This window comes from Lemur catta, chromosome 5 (genome assembly GCF_020740605.2).
Source record: "Lemur catta isolate mLemCat1 chromosome 5, mLemCat1.pri, whole genome shotgun sequence".
Lineage (NCBI taxonomy): Eukaryota > Metazoa > Chordata > Mammalia > Primates > Lemuridae > Lemur > Lemur catta.
In genome coordinates this window covers 111198397-111223906 of record NC_059132.1, presented here as the reverse complement: position 1 = coordinate 111223906, position 25510 = coordinate 111198397, and the positions used below count along the sequence as shown (strand labels likewise).

Below are 25510 nucleotides of genomic sequence, written 5' to 3'. Positions count from 1 at the left end.
CAAACAGAAGAAAAACAAGTGGATGTTTATTTCACATATACATGAGAGACAACCAGGGAATGAGTAGTTCTCAAAAAGGTGGCTTTGAATTCCACCTTACATAGCAAAGAACAGTAAATATTTAGAGAAGTGAAAAGCACTTTGAGTCTTGAGGGGTGTCAACTTACGGAAAGGCAAATAAATGGCGGAGAGAGGCTGGTTAGCAAATCCTGTTAATGTAGATTCCTTGGTACCATCTGCAGGCTGATCAGGGTCTAAAGTCGTCTTCGTGGCTAACCTTTGTCCCCCTTGGCAGAGAGGAGAGGTGGGATATCTTTTGTCTTTCTACATTTGTGTCCTGCTTTTAGGCAAACAGAAGGAAGGCAGAGAGCTTTCCTGCACCTCTTTTAAATTGCCTTCAGCTCAACAATCCTTATGCCAAAGAAGCATATTTTGGGGTGGCATATTCTAGTCTCCCACACTTTAAATAGACCTCTCCGCTTCTCCCAGCATTCCCATCAACGCATCACAAAGTGCCATCCTCACAGACAGCAGATCTTCTCTCTGTGGGGTCAACATCATGACATCCTCCCCATCCCCCACCCCACCGAGGGCACGCCACGGTCCTTACGCTGCTGCCAGACATTATCCCCAACCCCCACCCCACATTCTCAGGCAGGCGCGGTGGCTCACGCCTGTAATCCTGGCACTCTGGGAGGCTGAGGCAGGGGGATCACTTGAGGTCAGGAGTTCCAGACCAGCCTGAGCAAGAGCGAGACCCCGTCTCTACTAAAAATAGAAAACTTAGCTGGGTGTTGTGGCAGGCACCTGCAGTCCCAGCTACATGGGAGACCGAGGCAGGAGGATCGCTTGAGCTCAGGAGTTAGAGGCAGCAGTGAGCAATGATGACACAACTGCACTCTAGCCAGGGTGACAGAGGGAGTTGGCCTCAAAAAAAAAAAAAAAAAAAAAAAAGAATTAACTAAAGTGACAGTTTCCTAGTTCTCTGGGTTCCAGACAAAAACTGTTATGGTACTGGATTTCAGATAACTTAAAATCCTAATAAATACACAGGGCTTGTAAAAATTAAATGTTTAGTCCATATTTGAATTTCATCAAGATTTTGGATTCTCTAAAAATGTTTAATTACACCTACTTATGAAAAAGTTACTACCTCCCACCGAGTATTTCAGTAGCTGGTACTGGAAAAGGAATCTGAAGGCTCACTGCACCGTGCAGTCGTTATGGGGAAGCATGAAAGACTTTCTCCCTTGCAGGGGAGGAAGTTCCTAGAGTGGACAAATACACATTCAAATTTAAGTCAGAACTGTGCCAAGTGGCCCCTGTTCCAGTTTAGGCCGAGCTGACACGACCGTGCTGAGCACCACGAGGCCCAGGCGCTCCAGCGGCTGTGAGTCCCCACAGCGCGGCTGGACAGCGGCTTCCAGAGGCCACACGGGGCGACAGGAGGGAACGAGCCCGTGCAACTCTTGTCCAGCCCCACACGCCTGTGACTTTCCATCTGACGTCCCGTCACCTGGCAGTTGCCCCTTGCTGCCCCTAGATGTGTGTTTTACCACGGCCCGCAGGAACCTCTGCTCATCCAACTGAAAATGGTCTTGTCTTAGTTTATAAACACACAGAGTCATCCTACAGAACATTATGAAATCAAAGAAAAAAATTATTTAATTGTTGTCATTTTGGTAGATATTTTCTGTTTTCACATAGCTGTAATTAGACTATGTCTATATTTTCTATATCCTGATTTTTTATTCCGTATACCCCAATGCTTTATCAAATGAATACTGCTCTGTAACGGTGGTGTAGTGGTTGCCCACAATTTAGTGGAGTGGATGGACCATAACTGACAATCATTCTCCTATTGTGAGACCTTTATTCACAAGACCTCTACCCCAACCCCAGCTTCCTGCTATTTTCAACTACAGTTACTATCTCCACCTTTTGTTAGTGTCCACATCTTGCACCATTCTTTACTATAAACATTCAGGAGTGGGCTCCTCAGTGAGGACAGGGCTCACCGGACAGATCTGGGTCGCTTAAACAATGCACATTCCCAAGAAAGGGCTGTTTTCCTCCCCGGCCCTGGGCTGGCTCCTGGGAACTGAGCCCTGGAATGTTTGACTGATAAGAGTGTTCTGCACGAGCTTTCCCTGACAGTTTACACGAACCTGGCTCACGGCAAAGGCCTGCTTTCCCTCCCAGGCTGGGGCTGCACTGAGGGAGGTGAGTCACGCAGGCTCTGTGCGCACCATACCTGCCGGGCGCCCGACAGAAACCCTGGAAACCAGACTCAGCTGAGCTCTGGTTGACAACACTTCGCCTGTGTTGTCCCCATCGTGGCTGAAGGAATTAAGCACATGTGTGACTCCACTAGAGGGGACTCTTGGAAGCCTGTGCCTGGCTTCCTCCAGACTCTGCTCTGTGCACAATTACATCTGAGTCCACTGAGCGACTCATCAAGCCTGAGGGTGGTCGTGGAGACCCCTGACACACCTCACGACCCTGACTGGCATTCAGTTCCAGATAATGAAAACTACTCTAGCTGGTGAAAAAAAATATTATCATGTATTCCGTAGTTTCCAGAATTGCTGGAATGGCTGAAAAATTAGATGGAGCTTCCAGGAAGTATTTCTAGCCCCATCATTTCCCTACTTCTGCCAGAATCAGAAAGCCAGCAAAGCAAGCAGCTGCTTGCTGTAAAAGTCACACTGCCTTAGCTACGACCGTGCCAGCAGAACGGGTGCCTTGCTGCCCCCCGAACCCAGTTCTGAACGCAGGCGGCTGAGGGACAGAACCTGCATCCTATCTGGACTTGCAGCTGCAGGGGCATCTGTGAATGTGGTATTTAGCTTTTACAGTGCTCGAAGACACATGCAGGGAAGTAGAATTCATGCTGAGTGAGCCAATCACAGCGTCTAACACACTGTGTTACAGGATATAAACATTTTAGTGTTTCCGGATACACACTGCCAAAAAACATTTCCAAAAGATTGGAAAAATTCACAGTGGCAATAGCAATGAACGAGGGTCCAATTTTCCAACACTTTAAAGTTTTCTAATGGGGGAAAGGCAATCTCACTGGACAGAAATGAACACTCAGTAGTCTCTCTGTTTTCTCTGAAAAAAACAGATTCCTATATAGATTGTGGTTAGGGGTAATCCCCTGCTTGAAAGCTGGAGATTGTAAACCAACTAGTCTATGACCGTGACTTTAAGGAAAAAAAGCAAAGCAAGGCACTCATTTATATAGTGCTGGGCTGGGCAATTTTGGTTATTACTGAAAACTATTGAATAAAGTAAGTGAAAGGCTTATTTTACTTTTATAAGTCTCTTCACTTACACGTCCCCCTTCTCACCGTTAATGGAAACGTCAGGTTCCTCAGCTCGGCCCCTCCAGGCCTGCGTCTCCCCCATCTCTCCTAAATAACTGCCAGCAGCTGCCTTGGAAAGAGGGATTTGGGCCTGGAGCCAGGTGTTTTGGCCTGTGAGGTCCAGACTGTCGCTGGAGACCTTTAGCTGTTGGAGGACGTAACGTCTCATCCAGCTGTGCGGGAAAATAATACAACTGTGATGGACATGTTTGCACAAACAAGGGATGGCATAAATAACAACGGCATAAACTTCCTAACTCCTCACAAGAACTGATGACTTTGCAGTTACTGAACCCTGGAACCCTGTGGTAATCTGTCATCCACTGAGAGAAGCGAGCACAGGGTGTGTAGGACACACTGGCAGCGAGGTCCTGCTCTTGCAGGTGTGACGTCAGCGCACAGAAAGTCGCCACAGGGCAGAAGGACAAACGCTGACAGCCGTCCTCGCTGCGGGTAAGATAGTGAGTGGCTTTTACTTTATCCTCTTGCTTTCTGGATTGTTTGAAAATTCTAAGATGAGCGTGTATTATTTTAGTAATCAGATGGGAAAAATCGGATATTAAAAATCAAGAAAGACAATCATTCAAAAAGTATACTGTAATACCCCAAAGTTGTTGTAGATTTAAATTACATAACTGGTAAGATTGTGTTTTTAGAAATTTTATAGTATTTGGAGAATATAAGGTAGTAAATTTTCCTAAATCCATAATCTCTCCTTCCTACTTAGAATTAATAGGTCTGATGCCTTTAGGTATGTTTAGCTTCAGAGTTTTATTTTAAAGGGATTTCTATGGCATAACATAATGCCTATGGTACTCTTAATAAAAATCATTTATAATGGTCAAATTATAACAATTTTGGTCTCACTAAATTTTTCTGAAAATAAAAATGTACCCATTATATACCAGTTTGAACTTAATTATTTTCTTAAAATTTCAAAATAATGTAGTATAAAATATTAGTATCAAAGAAAATTTAAGGGAAATTATAAAGCAACTACAGGGTTGTTCGAAATAAAACCGAAGATAAAAACAGTATTGTGCAGACTGAAAATCAATCAAACTTCGTATCTATAAACACATCATGGCCGTCTCACAGATTCAGAGGCACTTTAACACTTGTCTAGTTGAACTGCTACAGACAGGACATGTTTGAGGAAATCCAATCTGTAAGTCTAACTCCAATGACCATTTCTTCCTGCTAAAACATGGAAATAATTTGTTGGAAAAATCCATGAGTAGTACGACAAGTTTGATTTTTTTTCATAAAGATTCTTTTATAAGCTGGGCTAGTATCTTCAAGGCCTAAAATAGAAAAAGAGATAAGAATTACTTAAATTCGGATGTTACTTCGGAGAAGTCTGTCATAACTTTAAAAATCCAAACAAAGTATCCATCTGAGATAAGGCAATGAAAAGTTAAGTTTAACATCAGCTTTATGTGGGCAGGATGCCATCAGCGCCTGCTAAAATATGTACACAGAAGTACATCAGACTTCCAGGATTTTCCTTTTGTTTTTATAGACCAAGATTATCATTTTCTGTTTTACTCATAACAAACTATTTTATATTTTTATGTAATCTCTCACCTGCATATACATTCTCCATAGCTTCAATTGCCCAACTCTATTTACATAAAAGCAGAACAAACTTATGAAAAGCACATTTAATGACATGAGACAGCAAGTAAGGCACACACCAAAAATGGCCAACTGCAGGAATGGGTATGAACTCTCTTCAAGTTTAACAGCCCTGTTCAATTTATAGCGCTTCTGTTCAGATTTCCAGATACAGAGTCCTTAGGATGTTGTTCCTTTGCTTCTTGTTATTTTGGCCAAAGCTGGATCGTGATTAAGATTATTCTACTTGACCCTGCAGAAATTTTTTTCTTCAAAAAGGAGACTGATGACTGTCATGAATTTGTACTTTTGCCTCATGGTAACTCAATGAAGGAAGGAAAGAGATTTTCCTTCTAACGTGTTGGTAATTTCCCAGCACTGTTCAGCAGGTTCTGAGAAATTATTCACAAAGACAACAAACTTTAACTCCATCTCAGTCTCAGTTATTTATAAAAGTCTAGCAACAAAGTACAATGAGTCTTTTAATGGTGGTTCCTGACTGATCGGCTAATATCTGGTTTTCAGAAACCTAAAAAGACATTAAGCACTGTTCACGAAGTAAACATACGCACTGAGTTACTCTGCAGAGACTACTGTACTCACCACGTCCATCTGCGCTTCAGATGCTGAAGAGTAGGACAGTCTCACATAAGGCCTAGGAGCTGAGCTATCGACGTAGAAAGCATTTCCAGGAAGCATTAACACCTAAGAGAGTTTTTGGAAAAATGAGCAATGTGCCATTAAAGAAAAACTACAATAAAGCACAGGTAAACCTAATCTCAGAGTGGGAAGCATGTTTTAAGTTTGAATGCAGTTCAAGAAATCATAAGAAAAAAAATCCCGATTTATATAAATATTGTGTATGTCGTACAATAAACAAAACTATATGCACAGAAACAGGAAAAATGTTTACAATGGCAAATGCCATCTCCTACTGATGTATAAGGAATCCACAGAAACAAAGAAGAAAAACATTCAAATTCTGGATTTAATGTGTAAAGGAGAGCTTACTAAAGAAACAGAAATAGTAATAATCACAAACGTTTAACCTAACTAGAAAAGTAATATAAATTCAAGTAACAAGATACCATTTTTAAGTAATCAAGTTGGAAAGTGCGTTTTAGGCTGGGGCCTGAAAGGTGAGTGTTGGCCAGGCAAAACGTGGGGAACAGCACTTGAGGGAGAAGATACAGAGTCTGAAGGCCCTGAGATGGGAAGAAAATTGGTGCAAAGAGCTGAAAGGAGGCAAGCCACTTAATCCAGAAAGTGAAGGAATAACGATACTCAGTGAGTGCGTGAAGACGTGGTGGTAGGACAGCGGCTGTTCTTGGTGACCACTGTGGCAGACACAGCTCCCTGACTGCAAACTCCACTTCCTCTGCTTCCTGGCACACACACGCTCCTTCCCTGGCCTCTTTCTAGTGACATGTGGCCGCCTGAGAGACTTCCATCCAGTGGATGTGAGCTGAAGTCGTGTGTGCGACTGCTAGGCCTGGCTCACAGAGATCTTCCCGTGTGAGATCCACACGGGCTCTTTCCCTTTTGTAGCCATCCTGGAGTCCGCGTGTCGCAGACTGAACAGCAACGAGATGGAAGGACCCAGGCTCTCTGGATCACTGGTGGAGCAGAGTTGCCTGAAGGTCTCATCTTTGAATTTCATGTGAGTCAGAAATAAACTTGCACCGTGTTAAGTCTTTGAGGTTTTGCAGTTTATCTTTTATGACAGCATCAGCCAGCACAAGGATGACCTTCAAACGCATTAAGTAGCTGCCTGTGGTTACACAGTATAAATCTGGGCACTGGCAGTGGGAACCAGAGGAGTTGGGAGGGAAATGATTTGGGGAAAAGATCTGCAGGTGGAAGGTGGGTTCCTCTGTCCTCATTAATAATGAAATGAAAGCCATCGTTTCTCCCAATGTGGTGGAAAGGTTTTGGGAGGTACTAGAAGGAAGGAGCTGTAAGAGGAGGAGGGGGTGGTAACAGTCTCTCTGCAAGATGAACTAGACCTGGGCGAGGGCACTGTGATGAAGGTGGACACTACTGGGACAAGGCAAAGGCACATGCGACAGGACATAAGGACTAAATGCGGGGAACTGAGAAAAGTACAGTGAAACAGAGTCCACATCCTCAGCACCCAGCTCAGAGATACTCACAGAGAGCCACTAACCAAACGTTTCTGATGATAATGCCAGCAACAGAAAAGCAAGGAAGGTATCAACTCGATTTGTTATACTAAAATGTATTTGTAAAATAAGGTAGTTAAATATTTATTAAGTACCTCCTGCATTCTGGGACCGGGATTACAACAATTAAGAAGCCCTCAGTCCTGCCGTCAAGGGAGGTGGCTGGAGAGGAGGACGCCTTTCCCAGGTGTGGGGCCAGGGCTGCAGTCCAGGCAGGCCGTCTCCAGCCCTACCTTGCAGAGCACCTGTGTCCTGGGCACTAGCACAGCACTTTGCCACCGTCCACCCAACCTGTGCTTTAGCACTTACTGCTTCAAGACAAGTGACTCCAGAACCAGATCTCAGTGTTTACAAAAGATTGACAGACATGGTAACGGAATTAATTAATGGAGAAGGCAAAATTTATTTGGTAAACTGGAAAGTGGCACAGAAAAATATTTAGCATTTTCAGCTTAATCAATGCCCCGAAATGAAATCCAAGTAGACTTATAATTTTGTAAATACAAAAGCAGAAGAAAAAGAAAGCTAGAAGACATTCTCCTGAGCTAATCTTAAGTGAAAAATCAGGAAACAAACTTTTCTGTGTAATTTAACCATGTGAAGTAAGTGCACAGCCACAACACCAGAAGAACACATACAAGCTCTTCAAGAAATTATATCACAGATGGTCACAAATTTGGGTGGTGAAAATATGGGCTATTTAAAAAATTTTTCATTGTGCTTTTATGCAGTTTCCAAATTTCCTACTGTGAGTATACTGTACTTTCACAATCAGGAAAAACAAATCCCTCCATTTTCAATACTAATGGCTAATACTCACTGAGCATTTTCTAAGCACTCTGCACATACTACACCATTCAATGACCACAGCACCCCTATGAGGGAGGGATTCTCACTGTCTCTATTTCACAGATGGAGCACCAGGAGGGTAACTCGCCCAAAGCCACACAACCAGGAAGGCGCGGAGCTGGGATGCCAACCCAAGGACTGGGGCTGCAGGGACTGCTCTCTCTCAGCCACTATGCTAATGACCGCATTGCCATTAAGTCAGACCAGATATAATTACGTAACCCCAAACCTGCTGTGATTTTAATAATGAGATAACATATCTAATACTAGAACATTATGAGTTCAGTGGTGAGCAGCAAAAGACATCTCTTTCCATTTCGATTCAAGTAAAAAATGACTTTAAAGAAAAAGCATAACTTTGCTTTAGGCTTCCCCATCCCTCATCTCCCAATTTTACCTCCTTCTTAATGGCTTTTTCTTCAATCAGTTGTTTTACATCAGAAATGCCTTTAATTTTAATCCATAAAAACATTCCAGCAGTAGGAACATGCCATTCTGCCAAATCTACAAACAAAAGCAGACAACAAATGTCTTCTGAAGGAAGGATTGTGGGTGATATCAAGAACCTAAATAGCATAATGTAGTGATTATGAACGAGCGTTTCCAACAAGTTCCTTCAGTGATAGCATTTTAAAAACTGTCATTTTAAGAGCCCTGAAAACTGATGTTTGCTGTTTTATTTCCCAGAGTCAGTGTGCGTGGCGGGGGGGTGAGAGACGGGGGAGACCGAGTCGCTCCCGTGCGCACGTTCCCCAGGGGCTCAGCCTGGGCGCAGTGCAGGAAATGCACAGCCTCCCTGCCCTCGCTCAGCTGAGCCCACCCAGACAGCACCCCTGGGTCAAGTTTAGAAGAGGATTCTCCAGCTCTTCCGGGAGCCTCCCAGCATCTCAATAAATCCTATCATTTACATATAATTTAGAAGTTCAGTGGAGTAGAATTTTATCAGAATGTCATTAATTATGCACAGAAGTGCTTAAAATTCAAAAATTCCAGAAGCACTTGTAGGCTTTATGTTTCATTGAGTATTAAAAGAGAGAAATCAAGAAGAGAGGATAGTTTGATTTCATTACTGTCTTTTCTAAAAAAGAAAACGTGCTCTTGATTAAAACATTTTCTTTAGCACTACTATGTAAGAGGTAGGTAGAATAGTACTTTTTTTTTTGACAGTCTTGCACTGTCGCCCAGGCTAGAGTGCAGTGGTGTCATCATAGCTCAGTGCAACCTCAAGCTCCTGAGCTCAAGCCATCCTCCTGCCTCAGCCTCCCAAATATCTGGGGCTACAGGCACATGCCACCATGCTTGGCTAATTTTGTTTTTAATTTTTTGTAAAGACAGGGTTGGTGTGTTGCTCATGCTGGTCTCAAACTCCTGGTCTTGAGGATCCGCTTGCCTTGTTCTCCCCTAGTGCTAGGGTTACGGGAGGAAGCCACCGCACCTGGGCTAGTACAGTACTCTTATCAAAAAGATAATGATTCTACTTTTACGACGACTTGATAAGCAAAGAGATATAACAGAGAAAAGAAATTAGTATGTTTGGTTTACTATTACTTACATCAAAGGCATTTTAATAATATAATCAAAGCCATTTAATTCATTTGACTTTTTTCTATAACAAAATGAATCAAAAACATCCTGCAATCAAATTAGCAATAGATAAATGAGATTAATGATTAGAAGGCAAATATGTTGCGAGGACAGACTATTTCGTCTCTGTACTTTTTAGAAAAGGAGTACATGGCTTGTTTCACAATTGCTCTTCTATTAATATTTGAAGCAAAATTTCGAAATTAGTCTAAAATTTTTGGATATGGACATTATTTAGGTTTAAGTAAGTTATTTGTAGTTGACTTTCAAACTTTTTCTTTACATGACAAATTCTATATAGCAGAGATGAAAATGGTCAAGAAGAAACAGGTTTGCATATTGTGCCTTCGGGGATCACTTACAGGGCACCATGTCCCTGGCAAGAATACTCCTGGAGGTTTCTTCCCACCAGGACTGTTAATCACATGCAGGGTTCACCACCCACTCACACAGGTGCTACTTTCATCACAAGGGCACTGCACGTTCCACTCACCACCCAACCACTTGTCTGCAGCTGCCAATATTGCATTTCTCTGGTTCCTGTAGAAATCAATAACCCTAGAAGAAGAAAACAATGAAAAGGATGTACTCAATACATTCACTGCAGGAACAAAAAAGGCTCTGGAGTCCAGGCTGTAAGGATTTGTTTTCTGTCTTAATGGAAATGTTGACTACTTGATAAGAGAACAGAGTGTATTTGCTTGACTTATCATCTGGTGATGAAACTTTTTACTACTGTCTTTCTTCATTTATTGTGGAATAATTTTAAAATGAAACTTAAAGGAAAGTCCATTTCTATGTAAAATATGGAAGCTAGAAGTAGGGGATGTAGCAGGATCAATCTTTGTGATTAGTTGTCTGAAACATGGTCATCAACTGCAGGGTAGAACACTCAGGATCAAAGAAAACAGCACTGACATGACGAGTCACTGGTCTGGGAGTGAGGATACCCCATCTCTCCTTATTTCTGAACGGCCTAAGAGGTACCACATTTACATAACTAAAATAACTCATCAATGCACCAATATACTCATTATTTAGGCAAATTATGTTTTTAGTCATCTGTGCTTGAGCCAAATCCTGAGTCATGTGTCCCTCATGGTTGATTATTAAATAAAACATTCATGTGTATGCACAGTTTACCCTCTCAATCAGCTAAATAAGGGAATGCTAGGGTATGGGGATTTGGGATTGCCTTGAGTGTGGGTGGACTGCTTTCAAGCCATCCCTGGGACGCTCCTGAAAAGACTTTCTAGGTGAAGTGCGAATAAAGCGAGTGGACTTTTGACTTCTGATAGACTATTCCTCGTCTGTCTTAGGGTTAGGAAGGAAGAATAAACAACCAACATTCTGGGTGATCTGTACTACGTCCACTGGGCTCCTATTTTCTTCATAAATGTCTTAACAGATGATTCAATACCTGTGTACGTGAGCCAGGAAGCCCTCTTCTCCCCACTGGTGTAGAAGCTGTGATATCATGAGCTAGAGTAAATAAAACAATAACAAAAGTCATGGTTCATACCCTAAAAATTTGATATTTGCCAAAGGTAAAAGCAAACCACTCTTTATTACATGTAAACCACCATGAAGATGTAACAAGCCGAACCTAGCTTATATAGTCAGTGATTTATAATAAATCAGGAAGGAAAACAATGATTCACTAAACAGGTTCGGAATTCCTGCTATTTTTTTATTCTGATCTGATTTAAAAAACCTATTTCCTAAATTGTCCTTACCTGGTTAAAAGTGCTGGGGTGCAACGTTGACACTTGTGTGTGAAGAACAACTCTGTTTATCAAGGGTTTTGGACCAGTTAAAAACCCTATTCTCAACCTACACAAAAAGAGAAAAGACACAATCCCAATCCCACGTTAACAATTATTACATGTCCCTTTCCTGCTTTCATTAGGAAGAGAGTTGTGACTTGGGGAGAAACAGATCTAGACAATTTAAAAAAACTAAAAAGACAAACTGCATTTTATTCCAAAGATGCTGAGGTACAGCGTCTGGCTCGTTTCGATCGAGCCTCACGGTAGAAACACGGGCCTTACCCGGCAGAAAGCACTTTGGAGAAAGAGTCAGCTCTGATGACTCGCCCGTCAACATCCATGGAAAGAAATGTTGGTGCCCAGGGCTTAAAATGAAAACACAAACAAACAAAAACACAACTGTTGGTTTGACAACTGTTAGTCACTGTATGATTACTCTGCATACCGAGGGGACAGGGCATGTTTTTGCATGACAGTAGCACGAGTATTCTCTCACCTTTATTTCTACCCTTTAACATGGGACAGGAACAGAGATGCACATTCTTTCATAAGCACCTGCCTGTCTCCATGGCTTTTTTGCCAAACACACACACGAGGCCCCTTCATTGGCTCCAGATGCCATTATTAGACATTTAGAGGAACCTCAAACAGGCCCTCCTCGCCACAGAGGTTGAAACCCAGGATTGACAGACTTAAAGGAAGAAGTCAGGAAAGACAAGTTTGCACAAGACCAAACCGTGGAGGGCCAGGAGCATTCGCAACTGTGCAGGGAGAGACGCTGATCCTTAGGGCCAACGGGAAAGATGAGATGAGAATGAAGATGAGAAATGGTGTCAACAGCACATACTGACTTCAATATTTACTTCAAGAGGAGGTACAAATGAGAAGTGAGGTCATGGGCACAGTGAAAGTGGGAGTCTGAGTAGAAAGAAGTGATGTTCTGGCAAATCGTATAGAGAAATCAAGAGTTTCTGGCTGGGAGTGGTGGCTCATGCCTGTAACCCTGGCACCGTGGGAGGCTGAGGTGGGAGGATCACTAGATCCCAGGAGTTGGAGGACAGCCTAAGCGACAGAGCGAGACCCTGTCTTCACAAAAAGTTAGGTGGATGTTGTGGTGCACACCTGTAGTCCCAGCTACTCAGGAAGCTGAGGCAGGAGGATTGCTTGAGCCCAGGAGTTTGAGGTTGCAGTGAGCTATGATGATGCCACTGTATTCCAGCCTGGGTGACAGAGTGAGACCCTGTTTCAAAAAAACAAAGTTTTTGTTTCTTCTCTGTATATTTAACTGGGGAACTGAATCCAAGTGTATGTTCTCTGCAACCCTGAGAAGAAAGTGGTGTAGTTTGAGGAATCGGGCATCGGCTGTCTTATTGCTACTACTGTCTGTTAGAACACAGTGATCCGGAAAAATAGCATATGTATACATAAAATGCAGTGAGAGTGAATCTAAAAGCCCATTATGTAGCAGGTAAGATCCAGGACATAAATGACAGGGGGGCAAATATGTGGCACGCTGCCTGTGATGCCTATGTCCAAAATGGACATTATTGAGCACAGCCTCGCCCTGCTTCAGTTTGTTTTTTCAAGATATGAAAGTGGTACAAATGTTTTTGATATATGGATACCTTGTATGATGCTTAAGTCAGGACTTTAGGGGTGCCTGCCACCAGAACAGTATTCATTGTCCTGAATAGGTAAGTTTTTGTCCCATAGCCCCCACCCTAGCGCCTTCTGGTTTCCCATGTCCTTTATACCCCATTGTGCCCATGTGTATCCATCATTTAGCTCCCACTTGTTAGTAAGGACATACAGTGTTTGGTTTTCCATTCTTGAAATATTGTACTCAGGATAATAGTCTCTAGTTCCATCCAAGTTGCTGCAACAACATTATTTCACTGCTTTTTATGGCTGAGTGTATGTGTGTGTGTATATATATATATATATATATGTATATATATATATATATATGTGTATGTATATACATACACCACATTTACTTCACCCACTTATGCATTGATGGGCACACAGGGTGATTCCACATCGTTGCAGTTGTGACTTATGCTGCAATAAACATTAAGTGCAGGTGTATTTTTCTACGAAATGACTTCTTTACCTTTGGGTAGATACCAAGCAGAGGGATTGCTATAGTTCTTTGAGAAATCTCCATACTGCTTTCCACAGAGGTTGTACTAATATGCATTCCTACCCACAGGGCATAACGTTCCTTTCTCTCTGCATCCCTACCACCATCTATTGTTCGTTGACTTTTTAATAATGGCCATTCTCATAGGGGTAAGGTGGTATCTCATTGTCGTGTTAATTTGCATTTACCTGATGATTAGTGATGTTGAGTATTTTTTCATGTTTCTTAGCCATTTGTCTACCTTTTTCTGAAAAATTTCTGTTCGTGTCTTTTGCCCAATTTTTAATGGAGTTGTTTTTTTCTTCTTGATTTGTTTGACTCCTTTGTGGATTCTGAACATTGGCCCTTTATCAGATGTGTATACATAGTTTTTAAATGTTTTCTCCCATTCTGTAGGTTGTCTGTTTGCTCTGTTGATTATTTCCTTTGCCGTACAGAAGCTTTTTAAGTTCATCAAGTCCCATTTATTTATTTTTGTTGTTGCTGTAATTGCCTTTGGGGTAGCTACTATTTTGAAGATAACTGATTTCTGGAAAAAGCAGCAATACCAAAAATGAAAAGTATTAATCCCATGATAAAAGTGGAAGACTGAAATTGAAGTGGTAGCAAATTAACCTTAATTGATTTAGTTTCAATATAAAAGTGGATTAGCTCTGACCCAGCAGCCAGGCTAGTATCCAGTACAGTACAATAACTTTCAACAACTTATCTTCTAATAGTGACAGGAGTTCACTTCATCACTTACCTTGTTAAACTGGAGAAAATAGTACGGATCATCTTCTATTATGAGGAAATCATATTTTCTTGCAAGCTAAAAAAAGTTAAAGCAATATACTTATTTCTTAAAGTAACATACTTCTTAAGAGCTATCCAAAATTAAAATCATTTGGAATCATAATTCTTTAACATCATAACTGTGCTCAGTCATTTATTCATTCATTCAAGAATTGAAAGTCTCCCATCCTAGACCGTGAGGATAAAGAGGTGAACAAGGCACTAAGGCCCTTGTTCTCATGGAACTTAACACTCCAGTGGGCAAGACAGAATAGACATAAGCCAAGGGACACGGGGCAGAAGCATATTAGATGGGTGGTTAAAGTGCTGGGGAGAGCACTACAACAGGTGACATTTGAGACAGAGAGTGGCAGGGAAGTTATTTCAGGTCCAATCACTGGGAAGCCCTTCCTGACCAGGCAATACCAGAGGTCAAAATGACAGGAACGATTCAGCTGTGCAAATACCAGGGAAGAGAAACCTAGACTGAAGGACGAGTGAGGGCAAAGGCTCCTGTCTGAGCAAACCACCTGGCACGTTTAAGGGCCAGAAAGGCCAGTGTGGCTGCCCCAAGTGGGCTGCAGCAAGAAGGATACGAGATAAGGCCTGAGAACAGACTGACCTTGTCACACAGCTTTGCGAGGCAGATAAAGGAATGTGGACTTTGTTTTAACCACAAGGGGAAGCCACTGGAAGGCTGTAACAGAACCATGAGCCTGGCCGTACCCTGACATTTCAACAGGGGAGGGACGTGACTGGTTAGGGATCAGGACAGAACGCAGCAGGGTGCAGTGGGCATGGTGCTGTAGGAGTCCAGTGAGGGCGGGTAGCAGCTTAGAAAATGGGGACAGTGATGGGGGTGGAGAAAAATGATGGATCTGGATAACGTGGTGAGTCCACAGGGTGAACTAGATGTGGGGGAGGAGAGAAGGGAAAGAGAGGAATAAAGGGGAGCTCCTCACGCTCACACTGTGTGTGGGGTTGGGGAACGTGAGGGGTTGTGGATTAGAGGTTTGGGTGGGCTGCGGGAAGTCTGTTCTCTTTTGGCCGCATTAAGGTTGAAATGCCTATTAGACATCTGCGTGCAGGGATCAAGTGGAAAGTTGGATACAGAAGTCTGGAGCTCAGGGAAGAGTCAGGCAATGCGGCAGTCGTCACTCACAGAACTCAGCCAGGCTGTCTAGGGCAGGTATGTAAACAGAGAACTCGGGACAGAGCCCAGGAGGGTATAACAAATAAGACAATATTTTAAACCTATAAATTTTCCAAGTAAAAGGAACTGGTTGAAATCTTTCTTATGATTCTGCTGCATATGAATAAATTCTATAAAGTTTAACAAGGGCTTGGTACTTACAAAGCTATCTGTAGTAAAAGGTTAAAGAGCACAGTCAGGTACACATGAAACAGTCTTTCTAAAAGGGTTTTAAAAGATTTAAGCAGAGTTCAATTAGGGGAAAAGGAAAAATCTCAACAAAAGGGTAATAATTTATTGTGTCTAAATTGGTATAAATTTCTCTAGTAAGAGAGAAAACTTATACAGTACTCTTCTAAAAGCCATCAAGAAACAGGGACACAACTACATGAACACATTCTTTTAAAATACCTCATAGATTTCCTTTTTGCGGTCACTTGTCCATGAGGTTCCAGAGGGGTTGTTGCCATTTGGGACAGTATAAAGAAATTTGGGGGTGTTTTTCTTGGGGTTCCTTGAATCTTCTGGCTTCCATCGGGAAAGTGTTTCTCGGAGGGAGTCTGGAATAATCCCGTGTTCATCACTGGCAACGTTCATGATGTTGCAGCCCAGAGGCTGCAGCTGTTGGGCGCAAAAGAAAGCACAAGAGCCAGACACCATCACGAAATGTCAGCACCACTGTTTCTTTTTTTTTAAATACTAACCAAGAATGTGACCTTTTATACCTTAAACAAGTCAACCTGCACTCAGCTCTAAGCTCCCAAGGGCTGAGATTACGTATTTTACTCTGTTGTTCCCTGGGGTGGACACATTATTGATCAGAAACAGCGCCTCTCCCTTCCCAGAGGAGGATGCCACTTCCTCGCCCCAGTTCTGTCAGGCTTGGCTGTGTGTCTGGCTGTGGCCATACGTGCTGGGCAGAAGGGTGATGTGTTCCTGCCGAGCCGAAGCTTTAACACCCAGCTGTGGTTCTCTCCCCTCCCTCTGCTCTAAGACTGGCAATGCTCCAGACAGGGCTGCTTCTGTCACCTTGGGGCTTGGAACGAAGATGCCACGGGACAGAGCTGCGGCCCTCTTGTGGATGTGTCGTGTGGGAGAGACAAACCTTTGCAGCTGTAAGTCACAAATGATTGAGTGTACCGGAGTCATTTGTTACACAGCGTGCGCTAGCCTATTCTGACTGAATTCTCTTCACAATTATAATAAGAACTGGTTCATAAAGCAGGTGTTTATTAATGAATGTCTTTTGACAGAATTAATGAATCACATGACGCATCTGTTGTACTGCTATATAAAATAACTACAAGCAGGGGTGATATTGAAAATATTTAGCAAGCGGTACAGCATGGGCACATCAGACAGGGACACAGCTGGAACAGGGTCCTCGAGGCCCCCTGCTGTGCCAGCCGTACTCTGGGTCATGTGAGATTCAGGGTTGGTGGTAGGATAATGAAGGGGATGGGCAGCTGGCCAAGCGGTACGGAAGTATTTCAATATTTTACCAATTGCTACCGCAGACTGGCATGTACTGGCATTGCTTGTGGACATAGTTTTATAAAAATGTTGTGGAGTCTCATTCATGGATGAACATTAAGGAAAAAAAATAACAAAAAGCGAGTGAAGTTCTCAGAAAAAAATTTCAAAGGAAAAGCAAACACTCTTTCAGCAGTTAAATGTAGAATCATGCATAAAGTGGGAATAATCCAGATCCTGCTTATGATAATTTAAAAGGTCCTAGACTTAGGAAGCACATCGACCACGGATAAAACAAATCAATATTTGGCAATAAAATAAAGAGATATTTCTTATTAGCACATTTCCTCATAGCTTGGCGTAGTTTCTGTTTGGGCACGTGAAAACATTTGTGGGTGGGTGCGTGCATGCGTTTTTGTAGACACCAGTTGGAAATTTAAAGGCAGTATATAATCTTCAATCTTAGGAGTTCAGGAAAATAAATAATTAGTATCCAATCAAGAAAAAGCAATTTTTTTACTGTAGTAAATATGTATATAAGAAAACTTTTTGCCAGTTCAACCATTGTTAAGAGTATAATGCAGGGGCACTGATTACACTCAGCGTGTGGGTGCATCCATCACCTCTATTTCCAAATTTGTTCATGACCCCAAACAGAAACTCTGTGCCCGTTAATAACTCTCCACAGCCCCTGGTGACCTCTAATCAATCTACTTTCCGTCTCTACAAATTTGTCTATTCTAGATATCTCATGTAAGTTGAATAATACAATATTTGTCCTTTTGTGTCTGGTGTCTTTCAGTTAAAATGACGTTTTCAAGGTTCATCCCCCTGTAACATATATCAGATCTGTGTTCCTTCTTCTGGCTGAATGCCACTGTATGAACATGCCAAATTTTAGTTATCCGTTCATCTACTGAGGGACACTTGGGTTGCTGCCACCTTTTAGCTACTGTGAATAATGCCCCAATGTACATTTGCATACAAGTACCTATTTGAGTCGTAGTTTTCAGTTTGTTTTCAGTATATACCTAGGAGTAGAATTGTAGGTCATATGGTAATTCTATGTTTAACTTTTTGAGGAATTGACAAACTTTTTCTGCAGTGACTGCACCATTTTACATTTCTACTAGGCAAGTATGGGGGTTCCACTTTCATCACATATTCACCAGTATTTGCAGTGTTTGTTTTTCTTTTTTTTGTAATAGCCATCCTTGCAGGTGAGAAGTACTATTTCACTGTGGTCTTGATTTGCATTTCCTTAATTTTAAAAACACATTTTTATCCAAGCCTCAGTCTTACAAAATAATCAGACTGCATGTACAGCTTTCTTACGTTGATCATATTTTTCTCATGGCTGATGATGTTGAGCATCTTTTCATGTGCTGCTAAACAATTTGCACAGCTTCTTTGGAGTAACGTCTATTTATATCCTTTTTGCATTTTTAATTGGGTTGTCCTTTTGTGGTTGAGTTGTAGGAATGCTTTATATATTCCTGATATTAAACTCTTATCACATACATGATTTGCAAATATTTTCTCCTATGCCATAGGCTGTTTCTTCAGTTTCTTCGTAATGTCTTTTGATGCACAAAAGTTTTAATTTTGAAATCATATTACCTATTTTTTGTTGTTGCTCGTGTTTTTCATTCTTATATCTAAAAGAATCCCCTACCAAATTCAAAGTCATGAAGATTTGCTCTTATATTTTATCCTAGGTATTTATAATTTTAGCTCTTACATTTAGGTCTTTAATCCATTTTGAGTTAATTTATTATATGGTGTGAGGTAAGGGTCCAATTTCTCTCTTTTGCATGTGGAAATCCAGTTGTCTCAACACCATCTGTTGAAGAGATTATTCTTCCCCACTGAATGGACTTGGCACTCTTGTCGAAATCAACTGGATTTATGGGTTTATTTCTGGACTCTCAATTCTATTCCATTGCTCTATATGTCTGTTCTTTTGCCAGTACCACACTATTTTGATTACTATAGCTTTATAGTAGCTTTTAAAATTGGGAAGTAAATCCTCCAAATTCGTTCTTTTCCAAGATTGTTTTGGCTATTTGGGATCCTTAAATTCTGGTATGAATTTAAGAATCAGCTTTTCTATTTCTGCAAAAAAAAGGCTGTTGGAATTCTGATAGGAATTGCATTAAATCTATAGATTGCTGAGGGTAGTGCTAACGTCTTAACAATATTCAGTCTTCCAATCCACGAACAGGAGATGTCTCTCTATTCATTTGGGTCTTCTTTAATTTCTTTCAGCAAAGCTTTGGAGTTTTTAACCTACAAGTCTTTGGCCTTCTTTGTTAAATTTATTCCTAGTTATTTTATTCTTCTGGATGCTATTATAACTGGAATTGTTTATATATTGCTTTATAAATTGATTTTACAAAAATAACATAAAACTTGGAAAATAAAAAGATTCCATGAAGTTAGAATCAGCAGAGCACAAAGGCCATCTCATTCAATTCCCCTACTCTAAGCGAGAGTTCCTTTACAGTATTTGTATTAGGAGGCAATCAGGAGTAACTCTGAGCACCTGTAGTGATGGGCCAGGCTTTGCCTCCTTATGAAGTCAGTTAATCCCAAGGGGTAAAAAGTTTTTATATCGAGTTGAAACTGTTTATCTGGGATTCCAGTTCTATCAACTTCCAGTCATGCACAAATCTAATTCTTCTGTTACATGGCTAACTTTTATATATTTGAGGACATTTCTCATGTCTTTGTTGAGTCTCTTCTATTTGGGGAAAACAGCTGCAGTTCACATAACCATTCATCACATGGTGTGGTTTCCAATTCCCTATTCACTCCGACTACAAGTCTCTGCATGTGGTGCAGTCTGTGGACACTTCCATCCTAAAGCAGAGTGTCCCACAAACATCATTCCCCGTGGTGAGTTCTGAGCAGAGCACAGCAGGAGAGGATGATCAGCTTCCTCATTCTGGCTATTACAGACCCACTGAGTGGAAAGTCCTATCGTACAGCATGAGTTTACAGTTATATTAAACTGACATATAACATGGTTATTCTTAGACATATGGTAATGAAAAAATAAGGTTTTGCAATTTAAGTTACATTTTTAGTAAAATATGGAGACAATTGGACATGATTTTGCACAACCTAATTTTAGTGGCTATACATTTGCATTTTAAAAAAGAAATGTAAAGCAAAGGTATAGTTCACATATTTTGCATAGATCATTTAAGATTCTCCTATTTACAGATGAAAGATGCTATATTATTTTTCAGTAGATAATTCTAAAGGTACAATGATTTCTTCCTATTGTTTATTAGAGATGCCTTTTATAAACAATGCATACTCACAGCTTGAAGTGTTCCTGAATAAACAGGTTCATTTACGAGGATATTATCTCCAGGGTTAATGATCATTTCAAACACCTAACAAAAGAAGCACAGGTTAGCTTGTTAGTAACCTAGGTTTGTACTGTTTTCATGCTTAGAACTCCTTTTTTATTTTGAGGTCATATCATTCTAGTGCAGAAGTTGGCAAATTTTCAGTAAAGGGCCAAATAAGAAATATTCTGTAGGCCACAGTGTCTGTGTTGCAACTACTCATCTCTGCCTCTACACTGAGAAAGCAGCCACAAACAACACATAAATGAGCGGGTGTCACTGGGTTCTAATAAAACTTTATTTACAAAATAAGATGAACTGCATTTGGCTCTCAAGCCATAGTTTTCAGACCCCTATTTTTCAGTAAGGAGAAAAAGAGTATAACTGGCTTCTAAAATTCATTTATTCCTTCTATAAGCCAGGCTTGCATACGGTACTAGAGATAAAATGATGAGCAAAATGACGTGTTTCATACTCTCATGGAGCTGCCAGTCCATGTGAGAGCCAGACACTAATGAAATAACTACCCAATAAACGCACAATTCAAAGCAGTGGCGAGTGCTATTAAGCATAGACGCACAGGCTATTGTGCATCGTTGTAGAAAGACCTGGGCATCAGGGACTCAGGGAAGGCTTCCCTGAGGAAGGGACGCCTTGGTGTAAGTGGTGACGATGGCGACATTTTGGGAAACGTAAAGAATTCTGTGGCTTGAGGCGGAGTGTAAAGAGGAGAGTGGGGAGATCAGACAGCAGACGGCAGAGACCGTGCCGTGGGGCACTGGAGCCAAGGGTGGCGAGCAAGAGGTTTAAGAAGGAGGGGGGAGGGGGGTGTCGCATTATCAGACATGCATTTTGAAAAGATCAATCTGGCTGCTGCACGAAAGAACAAAATAAGGGCGAGAATACACATGGAAGGTTTGGGAAGTGACTGCCACAGTCTGGGGACATTTGATAAGGGTCATGTGAACAAGTGCTGTGACGGTGGAGTTCTAGAGAACGGGGAGGTATTTAGGAAATGAAAACCAACAGAACGTGATTATGGACTACAGGGGAGTGAGGAAGAGCAGGTGTCAGGAACGATGCTGGATTTCTGGCTATTGAACTAGACAGTGAGGCACCAGTGCCATTCACTGAAATTCAGACACAAAAAGTCCACATCTGAGAGAGATGACGAGGAGCTGTTTAGTGTGAGGAGCCTTTGAAAGATCCTGTGGTGGTGTCAGGTGGTCAGAGGGAAAACAGATCTGGAAGGTGTGGAAGGTGCTAGCACACGGCTGATCACAGGAGTGTGGATGGAGGTACCCAGGCAAAGTCTACAGATGCAGGACGTTCGAGGCCTGGGCCGTAAGGAACCCCAGTAAACACTGGCTGGGCAGGGGCACTGCAAGGGAGGCAGGGCAGGGGGGCTGGGGGAGAGCCAGCCAGCCCGGTGCTGAGAGCCGGAGGAGGAGAGTGCTCCAAAAAGGGAGGGGAGGTCAACAGTGTTCAAGGATATTTGGAGGTTAAGTAAGAGAAGGTTTGACAAAGTGTAGGAGATTGTGTGGACAGTATGATGCCTACTGACACCAGTAGAGCTAGGCAATAGATTTTTCCAGCTTATATCAAAGGGGTCTGTTATTACTAAATCGTATGTAAGTCACAGAATAATCCCTTCTCACCTAGTCATGTTTTACGACCCCCACCCAGTTTGAATTTTTCTTCCTATCTTTTTAACAACCTACCTCTCACAACAAACAGAAGGGCCATTATCAATTGAGATAAAAGATTTGACTTTGCCCCCCAGCTTGGCCTGTGATGTTCAATTACATTTTCCTTGGGAGCTTGTGACATCTTATGACAAATAGTATCCTCCTCTGCAAAGCAGCTGATTGATCTGGTTTTTATAGAACATGCTAGGACCAAAGAAATCACCAGGGTGACATATGCCTTATCAATAGATCAAATGAAAACTTAATTCAGTTTGCCCTAGAACAACCAGCCTATCACCGGCAGCACTGTTTAATAAAGACAGAAACACAGGAGCCTAAAATAACATCCATCTTGGAGAACAAAGTGGAAGAAATATTATTAATAAACTAGATTCCTACTAAGGCCTCTGTGATAAGCATGTCTATGAGTTATTGATGTATTTTACCATCTATGCTCTTTCAAGAATTTAAAAAGTATATTGAAATTTCATAACTACAGACAGAAATCAAATGTAACCTGTAGCTTTAATCCAGAAGAAATTAAGCAGTGCTCACTAAGTTCTCACAGGAGTTGAGAACTCCCTTAGTGGGGCTCTTGTTTTAATGACTCATAGGTCTGGGTCTTGACCACATGCTCCGTATTTAAGAAAAATCTGTACTGAAATCAGTATTGAAGAAAAAAAATCAGAGGGGTGAGTGATATTAAGAGCAGATAAAATTTGAAAGTCCTTGTGTTCACAATGAGGGAAAGTAGAGGGAAATACTGATAGATTAACCTAAACTATTTCTACCTGCATTTTGCGAACATCTCTGTCCCCTGACACATACACACTCCTCCCATCCTATGTCTTGTCTTAGAGTTCCCTGTTTATAATTCCAGGTGATAAGAAAGACTACCAGTAATCCACGAAACATGATCCTCTTGTGGCTAAGCAAGAGATAACTATATTTACAAACATATTTCATTCTACACATAGGCTACCTTTTACTTTCTTTGTTTCTTACCTTACAAAGACCTTCTTGACTGCCAGTTGTGACACACATGTCCATTTGTCCTTGACTGGGGGGATAGTGGACGGTGGGAGGGTTATGCAATTTTACTTGTAACTGTTTTAGCCAGGACAAAAGCTCTGGAATTCTAAAGCATAAAAATGTATTTTTAAATTTATAGTAGTAAAAATCATAGTAATAGTAGATAGGAAATAAATGGTAGTTTTATACCAAGTACTTTATAGATTTAGTTAAAAAATCCTCAAATGCTTTTTGCCAATGTTAATATTCCCATTTAAAATATAAGCAATAGATTTAGGTATTAGGAAATTTACATAAAGGTAATCAGATGCAGATTCTAATAAAGCCAACCATTTAATCAATGAGCTGAGAGTTGAATCTATATCTTTCTTATTCCAAACCTGAAGTCTTACACTAGAGAATTCATTGCATAATCAATTCTTTGTTCCTTCTAGGAAGATTTCTATGGCTACCTAGAAGTTCAGGCTTAATAAGTTCTTTGCATCATGGAAAGAGAAGCCTATATACATGTTACATATTATATAATTTACATACAAATAACATTTCAATATACTTTTCAATTTCAGAATAAAGTTTTAATGAAGTGTAATTTATAGACTTTCTATACATTATCATTAGAAGAAGACAAGGTAAAGAAAGTCTAAAGATTTGTATTTCAGCTTGCCTGTAAGAAATTAAAGACATTTGAACCTGTGAGGGCAATGTATGTGTATACCTGCTTGTTTAGAAAGGGAACATAATTATTTAAAAATCTGCTGGAGACTTAAAATCTCTGCTCCCTGGATCACACATTGCCTTTCTCCCAGTCTGCTTCTCCACCCAGCTGTCTCCTGTTTCAGACTCAGCTCAAATGGTCCTTCCTTCCAGAAGCCTTGTCTGACTCTCCCAGTCACTGAAGGCTGAGAAGCAATCACTGAGGAGCATTAAATATCCCTCTTGCCTTAATTATTCTTTGAAAACTCTTCTCCAAACCTTCCTAGCCACTGAACACCCAGTTAAAAAAGACACAAGCCACCATATCCATGGGCCTGAGAACCTTTCTCATGAAAATGAGCTAATAAAATTCTGCCATCTATTGACACCTACCCAGCACTTTGAGAATACTGAAGTGCTCTCTTCATCATCTCTTCCCCAAACTGGATGGTCTTTCCACCTTCCACAGTGATGGCAGCTGTCTTAAAGGGGAACAGGTTTGGATTGGGTGATCCAGTAGCCAAGGAAATGACCGATTTTGGTGCCCTGGTCAACAGATCAGCTACAATAAACATGGAAAAGAAGAAACACTTTCATTCAATATTGTTATAAAGATAGTTATATGCATTATAGCCAACAAAACTATAAAGTCGAACAATTTCTAGTGACAGAATGTGCTATGGTCTAAATGTCGGTGTCCCCCCAAAATTCCTATGTTGGAACCTAATACCGAATGTGACAGTATCAAGAGGTGGGGCCCTCAGGAGGTGATTAGGTCGTGAGGGCTCCACCCTCCCGAATGGGATTAGTGCCCTTATAAACGAGGGCTGAGGGAGCACCCGTGACCCCTGCAGCAAGAAGGCTCTGTCTGTAAGAACCAGACACAGAATCCGCTGGCTCCTTGAGCTCAGACATCAGGAAAACAGCCAGGGCCACAGCAGCGGGAGATTCGCCTCCACGTAGCCCCGACCTGTCCGTCGAGCCTCGGGGCTGCCCGTTCCCTCCCATTTCCTGGCGCTCCCGCCCCGCACAGACCTGCCCGCCGGGCCGCCGCCGCCCCCCAGGAAGGGGCTCTCCTGGCAGCGGGACGCGCCCACAGCAGCGCCGGCCTCTGCCGACCCCTGCCCGGCCGCACCGGCAGGAGTCCCCTCCGTCCTCTGAGGACAAGGGCTGCGCCTCCTTCACTGCTGCGCGCACAGCCCGGCGCGGAGGGGAGAGGGGCCCGGTTCTCACTCATGGTGCGGATGGGAGAAGGCTTCCTGGCCGCGCTCGCCGCCGTGACGAACCGCGCGTAGTTCATGTCTCCGACGGCCACGCACGCGCCGCCCTCAGCGGTCGGGGCTGGAAAAGCCAAACAGCGCGGTCACGGTCCGCCCGGGCCGCGCTCGGCCTCGGGGTCCTGAGCGGCCGGGCGGGTGGCCGGGCCGCAACGTGGCCGCGCAGAGGGAGGGTCCGCTCCTCGGCCCGCGACGCCCGCCGCGAGGCGGCTCCAGGGCCCGGCCGCTGTGCTCGACGCCCCCGCCCGCCCACGCCGCGGCCATGACGCCGGCCGCGCGCGCCGCCCCGTCCCGGGTCATCGCCCTCAGCGCTCGGGGCAGGCACTGTCGCCAGGCACTGTCGCCAAGCACTTGTAGCCCCGGACCTGCGTCTGTTCAAAGTTAGACTATTGACCTCGGAGCTGCGCGCTGCCCCCACGTCGCGGCCCGGGTGGTCCAGCCGGGATCCGGGGTCGCTTCCGGTGGGAACCGGAAGTTGCCGCGATCCTGGTCCTCGAGCCCCGCCT

General features: G+C 42.5%; 1 protein-coding gene and 1 non-coding gene across 5 annotated transcripts; both read right to left on the bottom strand.

Moving 5' to 3' along the window:
* Positions 1-1642: 1642 nt before the first annotated feature.
* LOC123638699 (kynurenine/alpha-aminoadipate aminotransferase, mitochondrial) lies at positions 1643-25510 on the bottom strand. Of its 4 annotated transcripts, XM_045552512.1 has the most exons (14): positions 25399-25510; positions 24961-25068; positions 24121-24289; positions 23008-23140; positions 20285-20359; positions 15894-16103; positions 14262-14327; positions 11656-11738; positions 11341-11437; positions 11025-11086; positions 10098-10162; positions 8418-8524; positions 5592-5693; positions 1643-4675 (listed from the first exon to the last, which is right to left on the bottom strand). In XM_045552512.1, exons 2-14 carry the CDS (start codon positions 25025-25027, stop codon positions 4634-4636), a joined length of 1278 nt encoding a protein of 425 aa, XP_045408468.1. In that variant the 5' UTR covers positions 25028-25068; positions 25399-25510; the 3' UTR covers positions 1643-4633. The 4 variants fall into 4 exon arrangements, 3 of the variants coding, with proteins under 3 accessions (XP_045408468.1, XP_045408469.1, XP_045408471.1); XM_045552513.1 differs by lacking the exon at positions 20285-20359 and having other exon boundaries at positions 3950-4675; XM_045552515.1 differs by lacking the exon at positions 1643-4675 and having other exon boundaries at positions 5608-5693; positions 10054-10162.
* Positions 18243-18314, bottom strand: LOC123639059. Its single transcript, XR_006735626.1, has one exon. It is a non-coding gene; the product is annotated as a small nucleolar RNA SNORD60 (small nucleolar RNA).

Bases quoted from the DNA above. Each gene is read 5' to 3' on its own strand.
- LOC123638699 (XM_045552512.1), bottom strand. From the start codon at position 25,027: ATGAACTACGCGCGGTTCGTCACGGCGGCGAGCGCGGCCAGGAAGCCT. The intron at 14,328-15,893 runs GTATTTTAAAAG...AACTTTTTTTAG, and splicing joins GCAAAAAGGAAATCTATGAG to CTTGCAAGAAAATATGATTT. The intron at 5,694-8,417 runs GTAAAATTGGGA...AAACTCTCTTAG, and splicing joins AAAAAGCCATTAAGAAGGAG to GTGTTAATGCTTCCTGGAAA.